The sequence below is a fragment of the Salvia miltiorrhiza genome, unplaced genomic scaffold (assembly GCF_028751815.1).
Source record: "Salvia miltiorrhiza cultivar Shanhuang (shh) unplaced genomic scaffold, IMPLAD_Smil_shh original_scaffold_386, whole genome shotgun sequence".
NCBI classification, from domain to species: Eukaryota; Viridiplantae; Streptophyta; class Magnoliopsida; order Lamiales; family Lamiaceae; genus Salvia; species Salvia miltiorrhiza.
In genome coordinates, this window is record NW_026651539.1 from 54,190 (window position 1) to 78,006 (window position 23,817).

A 23,817-nucleotide genomic window follows, 5' to 3' on the forward strand; every position below is an offset into this window, starting at 1 on the left:
TATTTTTATTATTATTATCCCATCGTAAAATGTCATGCTTTTGTTGGACGCCAAAAATGACAAAATTGCATAATTTTGGTGGACGAGGGCGTACTATATTATGTGAAATTTATTACAACCATTCAATTCTATTATTTATTAATGTGAAGTTCATGGATTAAAAATTAAAATTTAAAATATATATATATATATATATATATATATATATATATATATATATAGGGTTGAGTTCAACAGAGAATTATCTTTTTCGAGAGAACGAACAAATCTATATATTTTACGAACAGATCAACATAAGTAATGAACAGACGTATTTAATAAAAATATAGAAAAACTCGCCACCAGCAGGATTCGAACCCGGGGCAAATTGTTGTTCATGCGGTACATTGATCTATTCATTAAAACTATAGATCTGTTCGTTTTTATTTTGCGAATTCTCTATTCTCCACAATATTTAGCTTCTCTGTTGAACCCTTCTATATATATATATATATATATATATATATATATATATATATATATATAGGGTGTGGTTCTAGAGAGAACTACATTATTTGTGAGAACGGGAGAACCATCAAATCTAATGCATTCACTGTAAAAATTAATGCATTCGCTGTTAAAATTAATGCACTCAAAAAAATAAAAAAAATTGCTCCCTTCAGGATTCGAACCCAGGATCTGCATTCATCCAACAAGATGATGTATCCACCGTAGATCTTGATGATCGAATGGCTGAAAATGGTTCTCCGTTCTTTTTTTATTTATGGTTCTTTCCTGAACCTCTCCCTATATATATATATATATATATATATATATATATATATATATATATATTCTAACTTTGAATTAATTAACCCAAATAATTCAAAATTAATTCAAAAAAAATTATAAACCCTAATGGGATGAATTAATGAATCCTTAACTAATTATCTTAGAATTATATTAAAACGTAATAAATTAAAATTAAAGAAAAATAATTAAAAATACAAGAAATTAAAAGTGGGACACGGTGATACACAGTAAATTGGAGTTCAAAATTTTTGTAGGCTACTAACTTAATTAAGGCGCTTTACAAAATTAGGCCACATTTTTCCGGGCTTGCAAATTTGGGCCATTTATTATTAATTTCAGCATAAGTGAGCCACATTTGGGCCCAATCGGGCTATTTTGCATGTGAGACGTGCGTGACTTCACAGCTGGAGCCCGAACGTTGATGTAGAATTTCATTTGACATATTTATACACATGTAAAAATAAATCATAAAATAATATACATAATTAAAAAAACACAAATAAAAAATGAATTAAAAAATACACAAATAATTGTCTTTACTCGACTTACGCCGAAATTAATAATGAATGGCCCAAATTTGCAAGTCCGAAAAAATATAGCCTAATTTTGCGAAGCGCCCTATAATTTAGTAACCTACAAAAATTTCGAACTCTAATAAATTGTGAGACTGATGATCTCATCTGCACTCTACTTCTATAAAAAGTGTCTTGTAGTGGTCTAAAAAGATCCACGACACCTATAACGTTGGAGCATGAAATCTTTGGAGTTTTAATCCAAAAATATGACATTAGCGGCTTGTCTTCGTGTAATATAAATAAGAATTACTCCCTCCGTCCCACAAAGCATGACACAGTTTCTTTTTTGGGCTGTCCCACGAAGCATGACACGTTTCTAAAAATGGCAAAAAATTTACCCTTTATTCACATTTTCACTTTTTCACCTACCACACTTAACACACAAAATACTAATTTCTTAATTCCCGTGCCGAAAAGAAGTGTGTCATGCTTCATGGGACGGAGGGAGTATATGCCGGAGCTGATCCTAATTAGTCCAACGGTTGTATCTTTGCTGATTATGAAGTGATCAGGGTTTGGTTTGTTATGGCGGTGACGGTGTAATCGATCTGGGTCAACTGGAATATTATTGCGTTTTAGTTTGGTTTGTTTGTATGAAACAAAGCACAGACCAAACCTTATATTTTTTTCGTCCATAAAAATATATATATATATATATTTTTTTTGTCATTTTGAAATGTTCAACAAAATTAGTCCATTTTCATTTATGAAAACTGTCTATCACATGGTGGACTATATTATTCAATCACAATATAATTAATTATCATTATAAACACTATTTTTTTAAATGGGATCATTTCTCCACTCATAATACAAGAACCATCTTTATTAAAACCCGTGTCATCCTTTACTAGGACTATTTTTGTGGACGGATCGGAGGTAGTATATTGAATACTTTAAAGTTACGCGAGCTTATTTAGGTTTAATTGAGTTGAAATGAAATTTCTAAATTTTTAGATTAATTATATTTGAAATAATTACACTTTTCTTTAAAAATATAATTAATTCACAACCTAGTATAGTCATTGTTTTCTTATAACAAATAAAGTACGAGTCAGGATGATGAGGAATAAAAGCTGTATAACTTAGGGAATAATCAAATCAAATGTATAAAATAAGGAATACATATCTTCTTCGGCATATTATTTTATTACACGAGGTAATTAAGCATAGCGTTATTAAATAAGGAATATATAATAGGAATGATGGAAACCGAATGATATGTTGACCACGTAAGAGCAAGGGGCCTCTAACCAACGGTAGGAACGCTATTGACTATGCCATTGGCGTCTACAAACACCAAAACTCTATCACAAAAGATAGCCGGAATCCATACTGTTTCCGGTGTGATTATAACTGCATTCACCGACGGGTTCTCCTTTTCGATAGTAGCCACCGCCACATCTCCGGCTACCCCCACAAGCTCCGGCCACGAGCTCTTACCAACATCTGCGTATCAATTAATTTATGTTCCACAACAACGAAATTTTTCAATAGTGACATGAGTTCTGAAGAATTGACATGTATCCTAAAAAGTGTTGCTTAATAGAATTGTAACATAGCTATGCGTGTCACAAAAATAAAAGCATGTAGTCAAAATATTGTGTATTGATTTTTGTAAGTAATAAAACTTACTTACACTTTTATATTAGTAAATGCATGTCTAGATGTGAATTTCTGCCAAACTATGTAGCAAACCTTGAGACACGTCACTTAATGTCACAAAAATTATGTCATTAATAGACTATTTTGTTACAGTGCTCTACTCTACCAACTAACTCATCATCATATTTTTAACGATAGCTCAAAACACGAATTTCATGACATTACAACATGCTTGAGACTGTTGTTACGTACCTGGGCAATAATCTTCAGACGACATCTCTCTCTCTCTCTCTCTTGTAATTAATGTATATATAAAATATGTGATGGAGTTGCATGATTGTGCAGCAGCAGCAGGTATTTATAGGCGAAAAGATGATGATGTTTCTTATCGTGTACGATTTATGAAGATGTATCAAAAGTCTTGTGTTTATTAAAGAAAATAGAAAAGTAAAAGGGACGAAAATCATTTAATCATAAATCAAAATGTATTGCTACTTTAATTGCCATTGAAAAACTTAATTCACGCAACGCAAGAAATGTAAATGATATTTAGGCAATGAAGAGAAATCTCCATTTTGCGCATGTGTTTCGTTGACAACCAAACTATCCAGCTAGATATATGACCGTCAAGATATGGATGATGTCTTTGTCTGTAGAGGTTTACCATTTCAAAAAAATACAAAAACAAAATGACCAAGACTTTGGCAATTAAATCAGTGTATTTAATTGTAAAATCCTAACTTCGTGTCAAATATAGATTTTTGGCAATTAAAATTTGTGTATTTTCATGTAATTTTCCTTTTTTTTAATGAATGTATAATGTATTAATTCACAATTTAGTAAGTAACCTAATACATTATTTAAAATAAAAATAAAAATAAAGGTTGCAATTCAACAGAGGCTTTCATGTAGAATAAATCTTGCCTATATACTTCATGTATTTTTTTTTCTTTTATTAAATCTCGACTACTTCATCACTTTAAAGAAAGGAAAATAAATATATAACGTTCAATCATAATAATTGATAAAAATGACTAGCAAAGTAGGTGTTCGATCGAAAAAGTAGTCATTGGGTGGCTACCGATCCAACGGCTACTTATATTTTTTGGGTTGGGAAATAAATTTTCATTTTGCAAAAAAAAAAATCAAATTATATATTTTTTTATTGTATTACTTTGACAGTTAAGTAATGGGCCCAATACATTATTTAAATATTATAATTAACATTAAAATTAAAACTAAGCTCACAATTCAACACATGTATTGACCGAGCATACATAATTGTGTTGTGATTAATTACATGTTTTTCTTACACTCCTCTTACACAAGTATAATTATATAAAAATATATTGTAAGATTTTTTACAAAATTCAAGTGTTCATCAACATCCAATGGTATATTAGTCCATTTACTAATTAAAGTGAATGCCTTTAAATATTTTTTACGAAATTCAAGTGTTCATCAACATCCAATGGTATTGGAGATGGCAAAGGTTTGGAAGGCCCCAACACCAAATAAAGCCAAGGTGACGGCATGGAGATGTCTTAGAAACAGATTGGCAACATGTGATAATCTGAGTAGAAGAAATGTCCAGATCAGCGTGGAGGAGAGATGGTGCAATGCCTGTGTTTCTAGTGAGGAAACGACGGAACACCTGTTCCTCTATTGTCCGAAAGCAGCGGCGGTGTGGGACCAGATCTTTCAATGGCTTGACATCAAAACGGCAAATCCGAGAGGTATTTTTCAACACTTCATTTCTTTCATTGCGGCTGGAAAAAAGAAGAGAGAAAGAAGACTGCTTAAAGCTTTGTGGGTGGGAACAGTGTGGTTGCTCTGGGAAAGCAGGAATGGTAGTCGTTTCCGGGACAAGGCTTGGGATATTGATAGACTAGTTTTACAGATTAAGGGGAGACTTTGGAGTTGGAACGAGGCCTACAAAATCGTGGAGTTAGGAATTACTTTTACTTCTTGGTGTTCCAAAGACTTCAAACTTGTTATGTTGTTTTGATTGGCATTCCTGATGCCTTGATCCCTTTTCTTTTAATAAAATTTTTACTTTACTGATCAAAAAAAAAAAAAACATCCAATGGTATATTAGTCCATTTACTATTTAAAGTGAATGCCTTTAAATTTTATTTACTAAATACGACTATGTCAAGCTTAAGAGCTTGTGAAGCTTGTGAGAGAGAGATTGTTGGTTGTTACAACCGGGCTTAACTAATAATAGCTAATTCGGAGAATCATGACCAAGGAAGGGGAATAAAGAAAGGGAATAAAGAAAGAAAGGTGGATCGAATGTTTACTCTGAACCGAAAGAAAACTCGAACACATAAAAAAGTCACTCACTACAAGAAAAAACTCAAATTGCGACGGAATTAACGACATAAACAAATTCCGTCATAAAATTACTACGGGCTAACGACAAACTAGCAACAGCTTACATTTTCGGTAATTAACGACAGAATTTACGTCGGATCTGCTACGGAAATATTTTAATGACGGAATTAGCAACAGAATATTCCGTCATAAGGTTTTACTACGGAATTATTCTGTAGTTAAAACTAAGGAATGTGAATTATTTAAATAATCAAAAAATTAATGATGGAATTATTCCGTAGTTAAAAATAAAAATTATAAACTATTTAAATAATAAAAAATTAACGACGCACTTAGTCTGTAGTTAAAAATAAAAATTATAAATTATTTAAATAATAAAAAATTAACGACGGAATTATTCCGTAGTTAAAAATAAAATTACTTTTAACTACGAACAGATTTTCCATCGTTGAATATTACACAAAATTAACCTCCCACCCCTCTTCCCCGGCCGCTCATTCTCGCGGTTGCATCCTTTCATCGCCGCCTACCGCGCCACCAGCTGATCGGAGCTGCCTTTGAGCGCAGCCGCCTGTTACTGGAGCCATCGTCGATCAGAGCCACCGGCGTCGGAGTAATCGGCATTGTGGTGGTTATCGTGCTCCTCTCCGATTAATCTATCCGATTGATTGTTGCTAGCTGCTTATCTTGTAATTCACGTACAATGATTTATGATTTGTTGTTTTGTTTGGTTGAGATGCTAAGGAATAAATTTCGATGACTTATAAATTCATAGCATTGTATTTTTGGATGTTCAATTTTGGCTTTTGTTATTGGTATTCAACAAAAATGATTACCAGGATCGATATTGAGATTTTAGAAACTTGATCTTGTAATGATTACCCGAAGAAGAACTTAAAATGACGGTTGATATTTAATTTCTGTAGATAGAAAAATGATAATGCAGGGGTGTGCATTAATCAATGTGTATGTGTTTTGTTTTGATGATAAATGATAATGCAGGGGTGTGATGGATCCGTACCGATCGACTCGACGAAGAGCAGCACGGCGGAGAAGGACTCGCCGGCGAATCTAAGCTTGAGGGGCTATGAGATTCCTAAAGAGAGAAGAGATGGGAGGAGATCAAAGATAGAAGACACCATTAATCTGCCCCCACCAACCTTTAACATCCGTTGTCACTGTTTCTTTAATTGTAAATCACTTTATCTTTTCATGTTCCTGTTTGTACATGGTTAATTAATACTATAAATTGTTATTATGTTGGAGATTCAACATTTTTTGTTAGATTTCTATGATTTATTGTGATATGAGATTTTTTGTAGTGACTCTTTATAAACTTTTAAAGAATCATAACGAACCATAAGGTGTGAATTGCATATGAAGATCACAATGGAGAATACCTATTGTGATTTCTATCCTAAACAAGTGGAATTTGTAGCGGAAGGATTAGGGATGGCAACGGGCCGGATCTGGACCGGGTCTGGCCAATACCAGATCCAGATCCTATTTCATATACCAGATCCAGATCCATATCTGTGGGTCTGAAAATTTTGGATCCAGATCCAGATCCAGATCCGTCAGATCCGCGGGTCCACGGGTCCAGATCCATGGATCTACTATTTTTAAATTAAATTAAAAAAATTTCACAAAATCAACATCTAATTTCCATCATGAAAAATATAACACAAAATACTTTATCTAATTACTTTTAGTTTTTATTCTTTTGAATATAATTTATTTATTATTTTTAATTTAGTTAATATTATTAGTAAACTAAATATAAAATATAAAAATATATATATAAAATAAAACGGATCCACGGGTCGGATCTGGGTCGGATCCAGATCTAAAATTTCAAGATCCAGATCCAGATCCATTTTCAAAACTGAGATCCAGATCCAGATCCAGATCCGTCGAGTCCAAAAAATTGAGATCCAGATCCATAAAAACGGATCTGGATCCACGGATCTGGACCGGGTCCAAGATCCACTGCCATCCCTAGGAAGGATTAACTTGAAAGGCATGTTTAAGACATGCATCTTGTCACAGCCAAAACCATTTATTTTCCTTATATTTTTTTTATTTGAAATTACTAAATTCTTTAGTTATAAAGTATTTGAAAAATATTTTATTTATTAAATTTATATTAGTCTAGTCGTGCCCCTAGTTATAAAAACATAACTTTGAGATTAAAATCAAGCTTTAAAAATAGGAGTTACATGCACAAATTTGCATAGTTTTATAATAAATTTTATATATATTTATTTATTATAGTAGGAAATTTATATGCGAATATATATATATATATATATATATATATATATATGGTAATTAAACATAAGCTAAGCTAGTAAATAATTAAAGTATTACCTTTATGCATATAATTTACATATATATGCATGCAATATACGTAATATATAAGTATACATATGCATGACCAAAACTTAGGCAACAAGTTATAGTAATAAAATATACATATATATTATATAAACTTGTAAAGTTTTAAGAAGTGCAGCAATAAACATGTTTGTGACTCACTATGCCTAAACCTATAAGTTAGATGACACATCAAATTTTCAAATTAGTATAAATAGTCTTCTACCCTTACATTGTTGTAACTCACCTACACACACAAATATTATTTCACGCACACACTCACGTATACATAGTACCTATATATATATATATATATATATATATATATATATATATATATATATATATATATAATATTATTATATATATATATATATATATAATATTATTTTATTATATATATATATATTAATTATATTTAAGTTTTTTTTATATAAATTATTGCTTTATTTAATGGAGCTAGGTGCGGCGCGATTAGGACGTAACTTTTCATTGAACTATTCAAGTTAGTTATCACGTTCAAATTTCAGGTGTGAGATTTATTTCAGTACATGTTGTGGTTAATCTTTGTCCATTTTAATATTATGTGTTTGCCATGTGTTGTAAATTCAGTTATATTGCTAGGGGCTCGCCCAATGGGTCCAGGACTTCATCGTCCTTGGTATGCCACAATGCGATTTCATGTTACAGTTAAGGTTGCAACCTATTCGCCAGGGGCCCGCTCAATGGGTCCAGGACATTAAAGTCCTTGGTATGCCACCGTGCGAATTTCAGTTATCAGTACAGTGTAGTGCGTATGTGTTGACCATTTTATTAATGTGGACAATGATTGCATGTTTCCCACACTGAGTGTACCTGTATGCTCATCTCATATTTAACATTTTCAGGTTTTAAAGATTGGAGGCGCGTGGAAGGTCGAATGTCGAGTCAAATATTTTGAATTTAACATTACTTAAAAATGTTATTTTGAGTAAAGTATTTTAAATAAAATATTTATTTCTTTATTTTCACATTAAATATTTATTTATGGTCATGATTTTCCGTGTGCGTTTTCATTGAAAATTAAAATGGATTTGGGTGTCACAAGGTGGTATCAGAGCAGGTCTACCTTCCTGTAGACTCTGCAAAATAAAATATTTTATGGATTTTAAAAGTCATGTGACAAAGTCATTCGACCACTACGCGCTCCGACTTCGAGGTAAAAATGTGTATTTTAAAAGTTTTTCAAGTGGATGAGTATAAATTATTTACGTTGAAAGTATATTGAAATTTGCTGCAATAATTGAAGTTATTATGAGAATGTTCAAGTTCAATATTCAAGTTATTACGTTGAAGATTATTGCAGCTATGAATAGTTAAATTTCGAGGACGAAATTTTTTTAAGTGGGTAGGTTTGTCACAACCCAAAACCATTTATTTTCCTTATATTTTTTTTATTTGAAATTATTAAATTCTTTAGTTATAAAGTATTTGAAAAATATTTTATTTATTGAATTTATATTAGTCTAGTCGTGCCCCTAGTTATAAAAACATAACTTTGAGATTAAAATCAAGCTTTAAAAATAGGAGTTACATGCACAAATTTGCATAGTTTTATAATAAATTTTATATATATTTATTTATTATAGTAGGAAATTTATATACGAATATATATATATATATATATATATATATATATATATATATATATATATATATATGGTAATTAAACATAAGCTAAGCTAGTAAATAATTAAAGTATTACCTTTATGCATGTAATTTACATATATATGCATGCAATATACGTAATATATAAGTATAGATATGCATGACCAAAACTTAGGCAACAAGTTATAGTAATAAAATATACATATATTATATAAACGTGTAAAGTTTTAAGAAGTGCAGTAATAAACATGTTTGTGACTCACTATGCCTAAACCTATAAGTTAAATGACACATCAAATTTTCAAATTAGTATAAATAGTCTTCTACCCTTACATTGTTGTAACTCACCTACACACACAAATATTATTTCACGCACACACTCACGTATACATAGTATCTATATATATATATATATATATATATATATATATATATATATATTAATTATATTTAAGTTTTTTTTATATAAATTATTGCTTTATTTAATGGAGCTAGGTGCGGCGCGACTAGGACGTAACTTTTCATTGAACTATTCAAGTTAGTTATCACGTTCAAATTTCAGGTGTGGGATTTATTTCAGTACATGATGTGGTTAATCTTTGTCCATTTTAATATTATGTGTTTGCCATATGTGTTGTAAATTCAGTTATATCGCTAGGGGCCCGCTCAATGGGTCCAGGACTTCACCGTCTTTGGTATGCCACAATGCGATTTCATGTTATAGTTAAGGTTGCAACCTATTCGCCAGGGACCCGCTCAATGGGTCCAGGACATTAAAGTCCTTGGTATGCCACCGTGCGAATTTCAGTTATCAGTACAGTGCAGTGCGTATGTGTTGACCATTTTATTAATGTGGACAATGATTGCATGTTTCCCGCACTGAGTGTACCCTGTATGCTCATCCCATATTTAACATTTTCAGGTTTTAAAGGTTGGAGGCGCGTGGAAGGTCGAATGTCGAGTCAAATATTTTGAATTTAGCATTACTTAAAAATATTATTTTGAGTAAAGTATTTTAAATAAAATATTTATTTCTTTATTTTCACATTAAATATTTATTTATGGTCATGATTTTCCGCGTGCGTTTTCATTGAAAATTAAAATGGATTTGGGTGTCACACATCTTGGTATTTACATTCAAACAAAATGAAATGACAGCTCGACACCATCTCGTCACCGTTGTTCGCTAATTTCTTTAACATGCCGCAAGTGTACTGGTGCAATTGTGTACAGTAGCAAGTAAGGTTGTATTCCACAGAGACTAATTGATATCAATTCATATCCTAGATCCTAAACCTCTATCTGGATAACCGAAATTGAAAGTTTTTGTTTAAAAGAACAATTTAAATAAACAGCAGGAAATAAATAAATCAAGCTGAGAAAAATGGAGAAACAGATATGAGAAGAATTTCTCAAGGTAAAGGTTTCAACAGATTCTCATAACTAACAAGTTCAATTCAATCATTAAGATAATTTCCTAAGACAATCTCAAAGCTAGTCTATACCCACTCTCGTGGCATATAAACCGTTGATTACATGCAAGACTACCGTCTCCGGATCACACTTCTAACATGCAACTCCTAAAAGCTCCTAGGATTAACGTCCTCACAAATATCAATTCCCTTTAGAATTAAAAATAAATGTGTTATATGTTCTTAGTTCATGTAAAAATTATTATCTCCCGATCTCAAATTAAAACCTATGATTATGTTAAATTGGTGGCCAATCAATAAAGCAAACAATATAAACAAGAACATACAAAGGAATAATAATCTTGATTAATTGAATCAAACAGTTAGAAATTCAAATCATGTTTACTCCCTAAATCCTGAGAAAAAGGGATTCTAGCCACACATGGACATATGAACTAGAATCAATATATCAAGAAAACAGAAAGACATTCAACAATAAAAACCGTAGTGAAATCAAGATTCTTCAGTTCTTACTCAGGCTCCGTTCTTCGTCTCTCACAGCTCTCAGGAAAAGTAGAATATAATAAAAGTTCCTTTTAATATGTTTTTAGGGAGTATTTATATGTTCTAGGTCTCAAAATATAGGTCAAAACTGTATAGGAACGAAAAAAAGCTGAAATAATAAAAAAAAATCGCACAAAAACTGAGTTGTCATGCGACCCAAGTGTTCGCTAATATTTTCACCACGCCGCAAGTATACGGGTAGTTGTAATATATGGAAGCAAGGTCGTATCCCACAAGGATTGGTGAATTTAAACTTCTTTACACTATTAATAAGTTGTTTTTAATCTATTTAGACAACCAAAGTTCAAGAGGTGTTGATAACTAAAACAAAACTAAATAAAGCAAGAAAAGTAAATAACAATAACATAAACTTAGTGAATAAATTGGGGAATGACTTGAATGAAAGTTATCCTAGGGACTAGATTTCGATAGATCGTAATGAACTTCAATCTAAATCAATTTAAATCTTGATATGGCCTACTTATCTAGGGCGATCTCCCCACTAGTTTTAGCCCCCTCCCGGACGACTAAAACAGTAGATTACGGGTCATAATTGCCGTCCCCGGTCAATTTCTAACCTATAACTCCCAAGAGCACAAAAGATCAACAAGCCCTCACCCAACTCTCAACCTCCCGGTTTATTGAGATGATATGTATCAAACTCCTAATCTATTGTAATTATCTTCTCCCGATTCAAATCACAAATTAGAAATGCACAAAAGGTGGCCAACCAATCATACAAGAGATAAATCTAGGACTTGAAAAGACAACAATAAGCACAATCAAGATATATATTGAACAAAGAAATCAATCCATTACAAATCCATCTAATCTAATCCCTAAGATAAGAGATTTTAGCCAAGCATATTCATAATAAAAGCAAATCTCAAGTCATAAGAAAACATAAATAAAGATATAGAGAGATAGAGATTCATAGACAAATCCTATAATCTTGATCTTCAATTATGTAGTCTTGATGAGCTCCTTTCCAAGTCTTCCCCTTCTTTATTTGATTTTGGTGTTGTTTTTGTGTGTGGAAGAGAGAAAAAATGGTAGAGAATGGAGGCTAGGGTTTGGGATTGGAGAGATGGGGAAGATGAAGTGGGTGTGTGTGGTGAATGATGTTAGAAAAGAAGGGAAAAATGGAGTTTTGGGGCTAAAATCGCGTCTGGGGCCCACTTGGGGGAAGCCCCGCCCTTTTCCCGCGGTCACGGCCCGCGTCCGCGACCTTCAAACGTGGGGGATGCTCAGGGGACCCGCGGTCCCGCCCCGCGGCCGCGGGTGGTGACCGCGGGTGACTCCTGGAGTCGGGAACAGCTGACCCGCGGTCCCACCCCGCGGCCGCGGGTGGTGACCGCGGGGTACTGGGCGTTTTGCACAGTCCGCTCGTTTTGCTCCGTTCTCCCTCGTCCGGACTCGGATTTGGTCTCCGTTTGCGCTCACGGATTCCTCTCGAGACGTACTTCAATCTCATATCTTCAAAATCCTCCAATTAATCCTTGATTTTTCCTGAAATTACTCCAAAACTACACCAAGACATCAAATCTTCATAAAACTCAACATTATGGTACAAACACGCATTGGCAAACAAAACATGAAGGAAAATGACAACAAATCATGTGGAATTGAGGTACGAAAACCATGTTTGTCACCAAGGCGCGGCCGCGTGCCCAGCAGCCCGCATGACGAAACAGAACTCCTGACAGCTTTGCGCATCGATTTTGTTTTGGCTTGTTCTCCCTCGTCTGAACTCCGATTTACGATCCGTTTGCACTCACGAACTCCTCTCGAAACGAAATACAACTTGTATTTTAGTCAATTCTTCCAAATTCTGCTTCATTATTTCTGAAAATTCGTTCAAACAGCAAGAAATTGACAAGTTCTTGACCATAAACCAATATAAGCTCAAATAAACCATCAAACACACAAAATCCTTATAACTAAACATCAAATATGACACACAAAGAGGTAAAAATGCATGTTTATCAACAGTTTTCGCTCAACTTGCACGTTTATAAATATATACAGGCTGAGTATAAAATTTTCAGTGGGCACAAGCCAAAGCTACATACATGCATACTAAAGCTGTAAATCATCATGCCTTTTCTCATAGAGCATAGAGGTTTTAGTAAAAGTTTGTACCCACTAGTCATTTTACTTGTACTAAAATTTTTCTGATCAGACTATATTTCTTTGTACTCTATCAAATCTGCAATGATAACTGTGTGTCGAAAAAATGGCTACCGTCTAGGTCACAGACTGGCCGATACGCTAAACCAGCTCACGATCCCTTGTGTACATTAATCATGTCTAACATCTGGATGGAACAAGATATGAATTCGATTAACATAACTCTGGGTGCCAGATAAATATCATACATAAATTTTAAAATTGATAGGTAATGATAATAGTTCACAAATTTTGTTTAACTACAACGTAATTGAAACTTTGATTTTTTATATAAGAAAGCCCACCTGATCACGGTCTGACGATATAGGTAACTCTGAACTATTGCTTCACTCTTTTTCTTGTATCCGACCTTCAGTACAAATAATTAACTAAACAAATAATGAGAAAATAATGTGGACTTGATTTAAAGAATATTTATGTGGGTCTTAAGGTGATAGTTCTATTGAAATTTACAGTATTTAGACTGGCAAACTTACCAACAAAAACCAACATATCACCTAAACAAAGACTTAAATTGCGATAATCATAACTCCAGCGTTAATCATAACTCTACTCACACTAATTTAATAAATAACTATTAACTTAAAAAATAATATAAGTTCCTTTTTTTCTCTAAAGAACCTATAAGATGGTGTCGAGCGATCCTTTTTGTTATGTTAAATGTATATACTGAAACACATGTCTTGAACATGCTTCTCAAGTCAGTCATTCCGCTATGAGCATTTGTCTGTTTAGAAATCACAATAGGTCTCCCTATTGTGATCTTCATATGTAAATTACACCTTCTAGTTCGTTGTGCCTTTTCAAGTTATCAAGAATGACTCTTTTATATGTTTGAGTTTTCTTGTAGTTCAGAGCAAACTTTCGATCCACTATAATGGATTAATCATTTTCTTTCTTTCTGCTTCTTAATTTCCTCCCTTGCTCATGATTCTCGGATTAGCCATCCTTAGTTAAGCATGATCCTGACATTGGTGCATGCCTAGAGTTTTATTTACCGAATACTATTATGTCGAGCTTAAGACCTTATGTTTAAACTAATAATATACTCCTTCTGTCCTTAATTATAAAAAGTAGTATTCATTTATAAATGACATGGATTTTAATAATGTAGTTGAATATATTGTGAGTTTTTTTTTAAAATTTCAAGACGTATTGTTAGGTCCCGGGGGTCTCGAATAGGTGTATGGGGGGGGATACACCTATGGGCTATTTTTCTTTTTCTCAAAGTGAGGGATCTCAAGATAGAGATCTAAACGAAACTTTACACGCAAACAGTGACGCCTGTTGACTGAAAACAGTTTTGACCAAACATGGTTGACGACTGATACTGAAAGCTCTTCAGTAAGGAGTTGTCAGTTAAGTTGCTGAAACTTAACTGATGCACTTATGGGCTTCAGTCGAGTTTGCTAAAACAGAGATGATAACACTCTTCCTGACTATCAAAAGATAGATCAGTCAGATTGATATCATACGCAGTGGAAATTAAACTTAGTTTCGCAATAGCCTCGGTTGAGCACGGTGTTGGTCTTAGGTTTCTCTTTGCAGTTATTCAGTATTCAGTTTATCAATTGAAACAACACAAGTAGGAAAGTAAAACTGAAAGTTGTAAACAACACAGAGACTTTTACGTGGTTTGGAAAAACCCTTTCCTACATCCACGGTCGGTTGATCAGACCAACAATTCACTCCGCAAGTGCTTAACAGGTGCACTGCAAACCAAACCGTGTGCTTGCCGGGTGCACACAACCGTACCACTGAAGAAAACCATTCTTCAGTACCCACACTTCACTCGTGTCGGATTTCTCTTGCTTAGCACAACCTGCGCTAAGACTCTCAGAGTCAGGGTACCTTTCTGAACTCCGAATCACTCAAACACTCAAATCTTTCTGTCTGAAAGGAGGTTTGAACGAGTGCCAACTATACTGCAAAGAACAAGTTCTTTGTAGCAAGTTTGACCTTGGCTTTTGGGTAACAGAGGTTTGCCTAAGGTCTAAGAGAATGTGTGTAATCAGCAGTGACTGATTTTGGCTTTGGAATTATCTTCTTTGATTCAAGTTTTGGGGAGGTTAAGCTTTAGGCTGAGTAGCGATTTTGGCAGAGCTTCAGCTTATGTCGTTGAATCGGTGAAGATTGAAGTGATCCTCGAGCGCTATTTGTAGGAGAACTCTTGAATAGATCTGTTGGCGTAGAACGTCCTCAAGATTTCTTCCATTGGAGAGCAATTCGAATTTGGGTTGAGGCTTCAATCTTCGAGGTTCCTTGTCTGGTGGAAACGATCTCTTGAGGGACAGGAGATGTGACGTCTCTGATAAAGTAGCCACCAAATAGGAATTACCTCTGCAGAGATAAGATCCTGAGATCTCTGCATTTAATGCGGCTGTACTTTTGTGAGTACGTGGCTTCCTTTGAACGTTGGAAGATCAGTCCGAGGAAGAATGAACAACTGATACTTGACTTTAGTATCAGTCCGTTGAGTCCACGTGGCACGCATTAAGTAATTAGTTCTGAACTGATTCTTCAACTGATACTTCAATTGGTATCTTCAGTCTTCAGTCTTCAGTCCTTCGTCCTTCAGTCTTCAGTCTTCAGAACCGCAAGCTACACTAGAAACGAACTCTAACACTTGAGTTCAAAACAGTTCTAGTCTATTACAATTATAACCTATGGATTTTGGTATCATCAAAACAAGGATTATGATATTCCACAAGGTTCCCAACAGGTATCTAATATATAATCAAATAAGTAATCCGCACACAGGCAAGACCTCTACACCACACAAAAGTGAGAAAACAACCGAACGCAGACGGAACCGTTACCCACACAAGATGGGAACACTACTCACACAAAAGTGGAAAAACTACCGGCATGCAGGAGGGATTGAACCAATACCTCTTACAAAGAAGAATATTGTTTTGGTGCCTCTACTTTGCCACTAGAGCAATGTCTCATTGGCGTTGAATATATTGCGAGTGAGTAAGGGTCTCACTTTATTGTGAGTGGAAATTTTACCAAAAATAGATGGAATACATTTTATGAGAACGGACAAAAATGGAAAATTGAATACTACAATTTATAAGGATGGAGGGAGTATTTTCTTTTAAAATATATTGTATTCGTGTTAACATGATATATTTTCTTATAACATTTAATTAATTAAACTTTAGATGAAATCCGTTAGCACCAAGAATTCCTAAAATTATGAACATACGTACAAATATAAAAGCTGCAACTAAATGAAGTAAAACGAAACATAAGAAGAAAAGACGCATAATCAAATGTATAAAATATGCAAACATATCTTCTTCGGCATGTTATTTTATTACACGATACAAGGTAAGAATAGCCTTATTTTATAAGGAATATATTAGGAAAGATGGAAGTACGCATTGTACATAGAAACCTCGAATGATATGTTGACTACGTAAGAGCAAGGGGCCTCTAACCAACGGTAGGAACCTGATCGACTATGCCATTGGCGTCTACAAACACCAAAACTCTATCACAAAAGATAGCCGGAAGATATACTGTTTCTGGTGTGATTAGAACTGCATTCACCGATGGGTTCTCCTTTTCGATAGTAGCCACCGCCACATCTCCGGCTACCCCCACAAGCTCCGGCCACGAGCTCTTTCCAACATCTGCATCAAAATATCAATTATTTTATGTTCTACAATAGCGAAATTTTCCAATAGTGACATGAGTTCTGAAGAATTGTACGTCACTCTAAAAAGTGTCGCTAAATAGAATTGTAACATCTTGTGATGAGTAACTATCATGCGTATCACAAATTATAGCGACATTTGACGGTGTGTATCAATATTTGTAAGTAAGTAAGTAACAAAATTTTGCTTGTGTTTTTATTTGTGAATATATGTGTATATGTAAATTAAATTTTGTTGAACAGAATGTAACTAAAATTATGATGCTACTAGCTGTTTTGTGCAGTGTTGTACCCTACCAACAAAGAGGTGTTTGGCTAAGCTTACTTTAAAGAACTTATAAGCTCTTGAAGTTTATAAGATGTAATTTTTAAGAATTTATAAATTGTCAAAAATTTTGGATAATTGAGCTTATAAGCGAGGAAGACAATTTTTAGTTAGAAAGAGAAATTTTTTGTAAGAGAGAGAATAAAAAAGAGATCATGAAATAAGAATGATATATGATGAAAATAAAAAATCATAGTTGAGCTATTTTTGTAAAGTGAGTGTTGTTTATAAGATAATGAGAAAATAATTTGGGGTAGAGGAACTTATTTTTTAGAGAGGTTATAAGCTCTTAGAGCTAATTTTTAGAGCTTATAAGTTGTTTAGGAACTTATTTTGTCAAATACATTGAAGAAACTTTATAAGCTCCTAAATAACTTATAAAGTTGTTTTAAAGAGCTTATAATCCCTCTTAAAATAAAAAAGAGCTTATAATCTCAGCCAAACATACTGTAAGTCATCACCACATTGTTTACAATAGCTCAAAACACGAATTTCATGAAATCACAACATGAGACTTTTGTTACGTACCTGGGCAAAATTCAGACATCTCTATCTCTCTTGTTTGTAATGTATAGTATATGTGATGGAGTTGCATGGTTTGTGCAGATCGAAGGTATTTATAGAAGAAAAGATGATGATGTTTCTTGTCGTGTGATTTTTGAAGATGTATCAAAGTCTTGTGTTTATTAAAGAAGGTAGAAAAGTAAAAGGGATGAAACGCAGCTGACAAGGACTTATCCGGATCGGAATGAGATTCAATGTACCATATTTTATGTCCCACTTTCAATTTTGTTTAATTTTTTATATATATTTTCTTCAATTTCAATTTTATATGCTTTAGTTTAATTTTGTGATTATTAACTAGGGTTTATTCCATCAATCTAGAGTATATAATTATTTTTTATCATTTAATTTCACTTTTATTAGCTAATAATAGGTTGATAAATTCAAAGTGATGGTATATAATTTTTAAAAAATTTAATTTTTTAAAATAAAATATTAAATATAATTCATATATAATAAATTTTATTTTTATAAAAAATATTTTTAAAATAATATATAAGCATGGGACACAGTGGCACACATAAGATTGTGGGACATTGGATCTCATCCATCCGGATCATGGGACCAAAAACTATCTATGGAAATTAATTTTAAATTAATAAATTAAAATAAGAGTTTGTTGAATGTTTTGAAAATGTCAATGATATTTAGGCAATAAAGCGGAATTCTCCGTTTTACGTATGTACGTTTTTCGTTGACAACCAAAATCTCATATTTCTAGCTAGATATGATATGGATAATGTGTTTGTACGTAGAAATTAATTTAACATTTCAAGAAAATGCAAAAACAAAATGATGAAGACTTGGCCGCACTATAGATTATTGCTACAAAATTAAATTAGGGTCGTTAAATCAATCAAAGCTCGTTTAATATTTAGTGAAGGTTGTTAGAATGGACCAAGTTTGAGTTTGACACTTTCGATTCGTTAGCTCGTGAACAAACTCATCAAGTGATTTAGCTTTGAGGGGGTACTGATTGGTTTGGTCGATAAGATAAATAAGATTGGAGAATGATTAAATAATCCATCAACTTTCAAGTGATAAATAATCACTCAATTAAATTATTAGAATGTGAGCCGAGTTATTTATTACGAGCCTAATCATGAAAATCAAACATAAATTGGATATTTATTTTATTAATTATGTCTTATCACTCCAAACACCTAGTATAAATACATATAGGTTATGTTTATGTATTATAGTTTTTTTTAAGTCTATCATAACCTTTAATTACAAAATATTAATTTAAACCTGGTATTTTAAAATATTTTCAAATATATCTCAAGTAAACAATTTGGGCGCTAGATTGAAATGGCATGCCGGAAGCTAATGTGTAAATTTTCTTTTAAAAAAAAAAATACAAGTGCTAGTATTACTCTGGTGTGTTATATATATCACCAATCTAGGATCCAAAGTTTAATCAGTGATAGATTTGAAAATATTTTAAAAGATCAAGTATAATTGATATTTTATAAAAATTGGGATAGATTTTGAAAAAAAAAAAAAAACATTAAAGGTGAGGATAGAACCAATAATTTTATATAGTTTTTTTGCTAGTCATACTAGTCATGTATGTGAATGTACAATGATAAATTTGCGTAATTATTTGACAGGAAACTCTCGATGGGGTTAATAAGAAGTGGTATGAAATAGTTGAGCTGCTTTAAATAGACCTCTTAAAAGGCTGCTAGAATTTGATTTGATTGGAAAATATTGACTACTTACATAATGGCTTTTGAAATATAATTGATGGCAATTTGGTTGGGATTATGGAGTTCTCTACGGCACAGTTTTTCCGTATAGATCTTTAAAATAATCTTAATTTCTCTTTGTCTTGTGAAAAGTTTTATTCAGAAGGTTTTAATGAGCAAATGGGATCCTCTGTACCAAAATATAGTGTGTACCACCGTGTACCACTTTTATTATATTATAATTTTTAATTATTTTTTATTCAATTTTAATTTATTATGTTTTTATATAATATAAAGATAATTAACAAGGGTTCATTCATCCATTTAGGGTTTATATATCTATTAAAAAATTGGTTGCGATTTCGGCCATGTATTATTGGTAAAGAAAATAAAATTAACAATGGGATTTTTCCAACAAGCAATTGTTATTTTTATTTCTTTTTTTCTGAATTCCATATCATTAACAAAAAAAAAATTAAGAGAGACAGTAAAGTTTGAATTCTAAATCTCTTTCATTACATGTAAGAGGTTCACTAATTGTATTAATGTTCCCATGAGACTTGTTTAACAACGATATTGATTTTGAATGATCGCAAATTAATTACTACTTGAAGTTACGTACACGTGTCTTTAGTGCAATATAAAATTATGATAAGTCGAGTATTAGAGCATATATAAGAAATAAAATTATGATAAGTAGCAATTTTGTCTCTATGATACATATACCTATAACCTCTGTTATTTTATACTGAAGATTCGATCAATCAGGTGTCTCATATTTTAATTTGGGTGCAATTAAGATCCTTCGTATGATGGTCAATTGACATTATTTGTAATTTTTTTTTAATTACTGCATTGTACCTCCTCTCTCTCTCTCTCTCTATAGTAATTTGTACCCCACCATTTAAAGTTTTCCCCACATTTTCAAAATCCTCCATAATCAAAATCGGGCCTCAAAAATCTCAGGAGCACAAGGCGATGCTGACTTCAAAACAATAGATGTGAATTATAGACAATCATATCTCGAATTACATTCTTCACCGCAAAAAGTTTCCCTTGCCTTTTACCGACCTACCTTGACGGCAACGCTCTCCGCCACTACAACATTTCAGCCCGCAATTTTCGGAAGGGGTTTCGTAAGGAGGATCTCTTAATCCCCCCCAAAATTTTGCATCAAATCGAGCAGCCCTAATTTCTTCTAAGGTCTTCGATTTCTCGTGATTTTGGGTTGTCTGCTGAGAATCCTTCACATTTAATTAAAAAGAAAAATGAAAAGCTTGATCTCACAAATTTGCTAGAAACTTGCGTGAAGATATAGTACGAAATAATAGGAAAATGAATTAGAAAAAAATGAATGGAGTGTGCGGAGGGAGAGTGGAGGGAAGTGAGGAAGAAGGGGAGAGGGCCGTCACGTTTCGAGAGTTTCCCGGTGAAACAAAATTTCAAACCAAACATTAGGAACCCTAAACCCCCACAAAGGAGAGTTGCGCCCGAAATAAGACCAGCAAGAAAATGGAAACAATGTGACGAAGCCGGAATCGTGAAATCTTACGGTCAACAAAAAAGAGAGACCACTTTCTTTTTCAACAATATTCCGGAGGATTGTAGTGTGGACTTTCTCAAACGGAAGTTCGGATCAGTGAAAAGGCTGACGGATATCTTTTGCCCAAGGAAACGCGATGCCCACGGAAAACCTTTCGGTTTCGTTAGGTTTGAAAACGTGGATAAGGAGGAAGAGCTTCTAGCAGATCTTAACAATCTCTGGATTGGCAGTTTCAAAGTGAGGGTTTATAAACCAAGATTTGAGAGAGCAAGGGAAGAGTGTGATAGAAGGGACCAAGAGAAACAAGTTATAAAACATAGGGCGGTCGAGGCCAGTAATTTGGTTCCTGAAAGCAGAAGGAAAGCTGGGGTTTCGTTCGCAGAGGCGCTGTCAAGAAAGAAAAGTGAGGTACCTTTGAGTGACGAAATCTTTCAGTTTCAATCCACGAATTCGGAAAAGGAGTGGCTCTTGAAAGCGTATACTGGTTACATCAAGAACGAATTCTTATGGGAGGACATTAAGGAGGAGATAAACAGTGAATGCTCGGGGATGCTTAAGGTGACTTCCATGGGAGGGAGCTTGGTTCTTATTCAAAGTACATGTGACAAACAGGTTCAAGAGACTTTGGATGAGCTTGGAGAGTGGACTACTTTTTGGTTCCAATGGAGCAGACCTTGGAGTTACGTTGACGTGAATCACCAACGGATCGTCTGGACGAGGTGGATCGGGGTGCCTCTCCAAGCATGGACTCCAAGATTCTTCGATCTTGCGTGTGCAAAAATGGGGCTTGTGCTTAAGATTGACGAAGGAACAAGGAGAAGAGAAAGGCTGGATGAAGCTTGACAAACATGGTTTTCGTACCTCAATATCGCATGAATTGTTGTCATTTTCCCCCATGAATTGATTGCTAATATGTGTTTGTATCCCAATTTTGAGTTTTGTTGAGTTTTAATTCCTTGGTGTAGTTTTGGAGTGATTTCAGGGAAAATCAAGAATTAATTGGAGGATTTTGAAGACATGAGATCGAAGTACGTCTCGAGAGGAATCCGTGAGCGCAAACGGCGACCAAATCCGAGTCCGGACGAGGGAGAACGGAGCAAAACGAGCGGACTGTGCAAAACGCCCAGTACCCCGCGGTCACCACCCGCGGCCGCGGGGTAAGACCGCGGGTCAGCTGTTCCCGACTCAGGAGACACCCGCGGTCACCACCCGCGGCCGCGGGGCGGGACCGCGGGTCCCCTGAGCATCCCCCACGTTTGAAGGCCGCGGACGCGGGCCGTGACCGCGGGAAAAGGGCGGGGCTCCCCCAAATGGACCCCAAACGCGATTTTAGCCTCAAAACTCCATTTTTCTCTTCTTTTCCCCAATCATTCACAACACACACCCACTTCATCTTCCCCAACTCTCCAATCCCAAACCCTAGCCTCCATTCTCTACCATTTTTTCTCTCTTCCACACACAAAAACAACACCAAAATCAAATAAAGAAGGGGAAGACTTGGAAAGGAGCTCATCAAGACTACATGATTGAAGATCAAGATTATAGGATTTGTCTATGAATCTCTATCTCTCTATATCTTTATTTATGTTTTCTTATGACTTGATATTTGCTTTTATTATGAATATGCTTGGCTAAAATCTCTTATCTTAGGGATTAGATTAGATGGATTTGTAATGGATTGATTTCTTTGTTCAATATATATCTTGATTGTGCTTATTGTTATCTTTTCAAGTCCTAGATTTATCTCTTGTATGATTGGTTGGCCACCTTTTGTGCATTTCTAATTTGTGATTTGAATCGGGAGAGGATAATTACAATAGATTAGGAGTTTGATACATATCATCTCAATAAACCGGGAGGTTGAGAGGTGGGTGAGGGCTTGTTGATCTTTTGTGCTCTTGGGAGTTATAGGTTAGAAATTGACCGGGGACGGCAATTATGACCCGTAATCTACTGTTTTAGTCGTCCGGGAGGGGGCTAAAACTAGTGGGGAGATCGCCCTAGATAAGTAGGCCATATCAAGATTTATATTGATTTAGATTGAAGTTCATTACGATCCATCGAAATCTAGTCCCTAGGATAACTTTCCTTCGAGTCATTCCCCAATTTATTAACTAAGTTTATGTTATTGTTATTTACTTTGCTTGCTTTAATTTAGCTTTGTTTTAGTTTTCAATACCTCTTGAACTTTGGTTGTCTAAATAGATTGAAAACAACTTATTAATAATATTTAGAAGTTTAAATTCACCAATCCTTGAGGAATACGACCTTGCTTCCCTTATATTGCAACTACACCGTATACTTGCGGCGTGGTGAAAATATTAGCGAACAAGTTTTTGGCGCCGTTGCCGGGGATTGGTTGAGTTTTTACTTTTGATATTGTGAAAAGTTGTTTTTATCTAATTTAGATATTGTTTTTATGTTTGTTTATTTATATGTTTATTTATTTTTGTTAGAGAAAATTGCTCCACAACCGTAAAAGCGGCACCAAAAATGGATGATGGAAGGAATGAGTTGGTTGAGCAACTCCAA

General features: G+C 34.0%; 2 protein-coding genes and 1 long non-coding RNA gene across 3 annotated transcripts; 1 reads left to right on the top strand and 2 right to left on the bottom strand.

Moving 5' to 3' along the window:
- Positions 1 to 2,452: 2,452 nt before the first annotated feature.
- On the bottom strand, positions 2,453 to 3,379 carry LOC131004383 (inhibitor of trypsin and hageman factor-like). Its single transcript, XM_057931060.1, has 2 exons — positions 3,225 to 3,379; positions 2,453 to 2,816 (listed from the first exon to the last, which is right to left on the bottom strand). Exons 1-2 carry the CDS (start codon positions 3,247 to 3,249, stop codon positions 2,617 to 2,619), a joined length of 225 nt encoding a protein of 74 aa, XP_057787043.1. The 5' UTR covers positions 3,250 to 3,379; the 3' UTR covers positions 2,453 to 2,616.
- Positions 3,380 to 5,745: 2,366 nt separating this feature from the next.
- On the top strand, positions 5,746 to 6,581 carry LOC131004384 (uncharacterized). The gene is made up of 2 exons (XR_009094983.1): positions 5,746 to 5,998; positions 6,312 to 6,581. It is a non-coding gene; the product is annotated as an uncharacterized LOC131004384 (long non-coding RNA).
- Positions 6,582 to 16,777: 10,196 nt separating this feature from the next.
- LOC131004385 (inhibitor of trypsin and hageman factor-like) lies at positions 16,778 to 18,125 on the bottom strand. The gene is made up of 2 exons (XM_057931061.1): positions 18,016 to 18,125; positions 16,778 to 17,139 (listed from the first exon to the last, which is right to left on the bottom strand). Exons 1-2 carry the CDS (start codon positions 18,080 to 18,082, stop codon positions 16,940 to 16,942), a joined length of 267 nt encoding a protein of 88 aa, XP_057787044.1. The 5' UTR covers positions 18,083 to 18,125; the 3' UTR covers positions 16,778 to 16,939.
- Positions 18,126 to 23,817: the final 5,692 nt, after the last annotated feature.

What these genes read in the sequence shown, in the direction of transcription:
- LOC131004383 (XM_057931060.1), bottom strand. Translation starts at nt 3,249, where the DNA reads ATGTCGTCTGAAGATTATTGCCCAG. An exon ending in GTCTGAAGATTATTGCCCAG is followed by an intron (nt 2,817 to 3,224) that starts GTACGTAACAAC and finishes ATTGATACGCAG; the next exon opens with ATGTTGGTAAGAGCTCGTGG.
- LOC131004385 (XM_057931061.1), bottom strand. Translation starts at nt 18,082, where the DNA reads ATGCAACTCCATCACATATACTATACATTACAAACAAGAGAGATAGAG. An exon ending in GATGTCTGAATTTTGCCCAG is followed by an intron (nt 17,140 to 18,015) that starts GTACGTAACAAA and finishes ATTTTGATGCAG; the next exon opens with ATGTTGGAAAGAGCTCGTGG.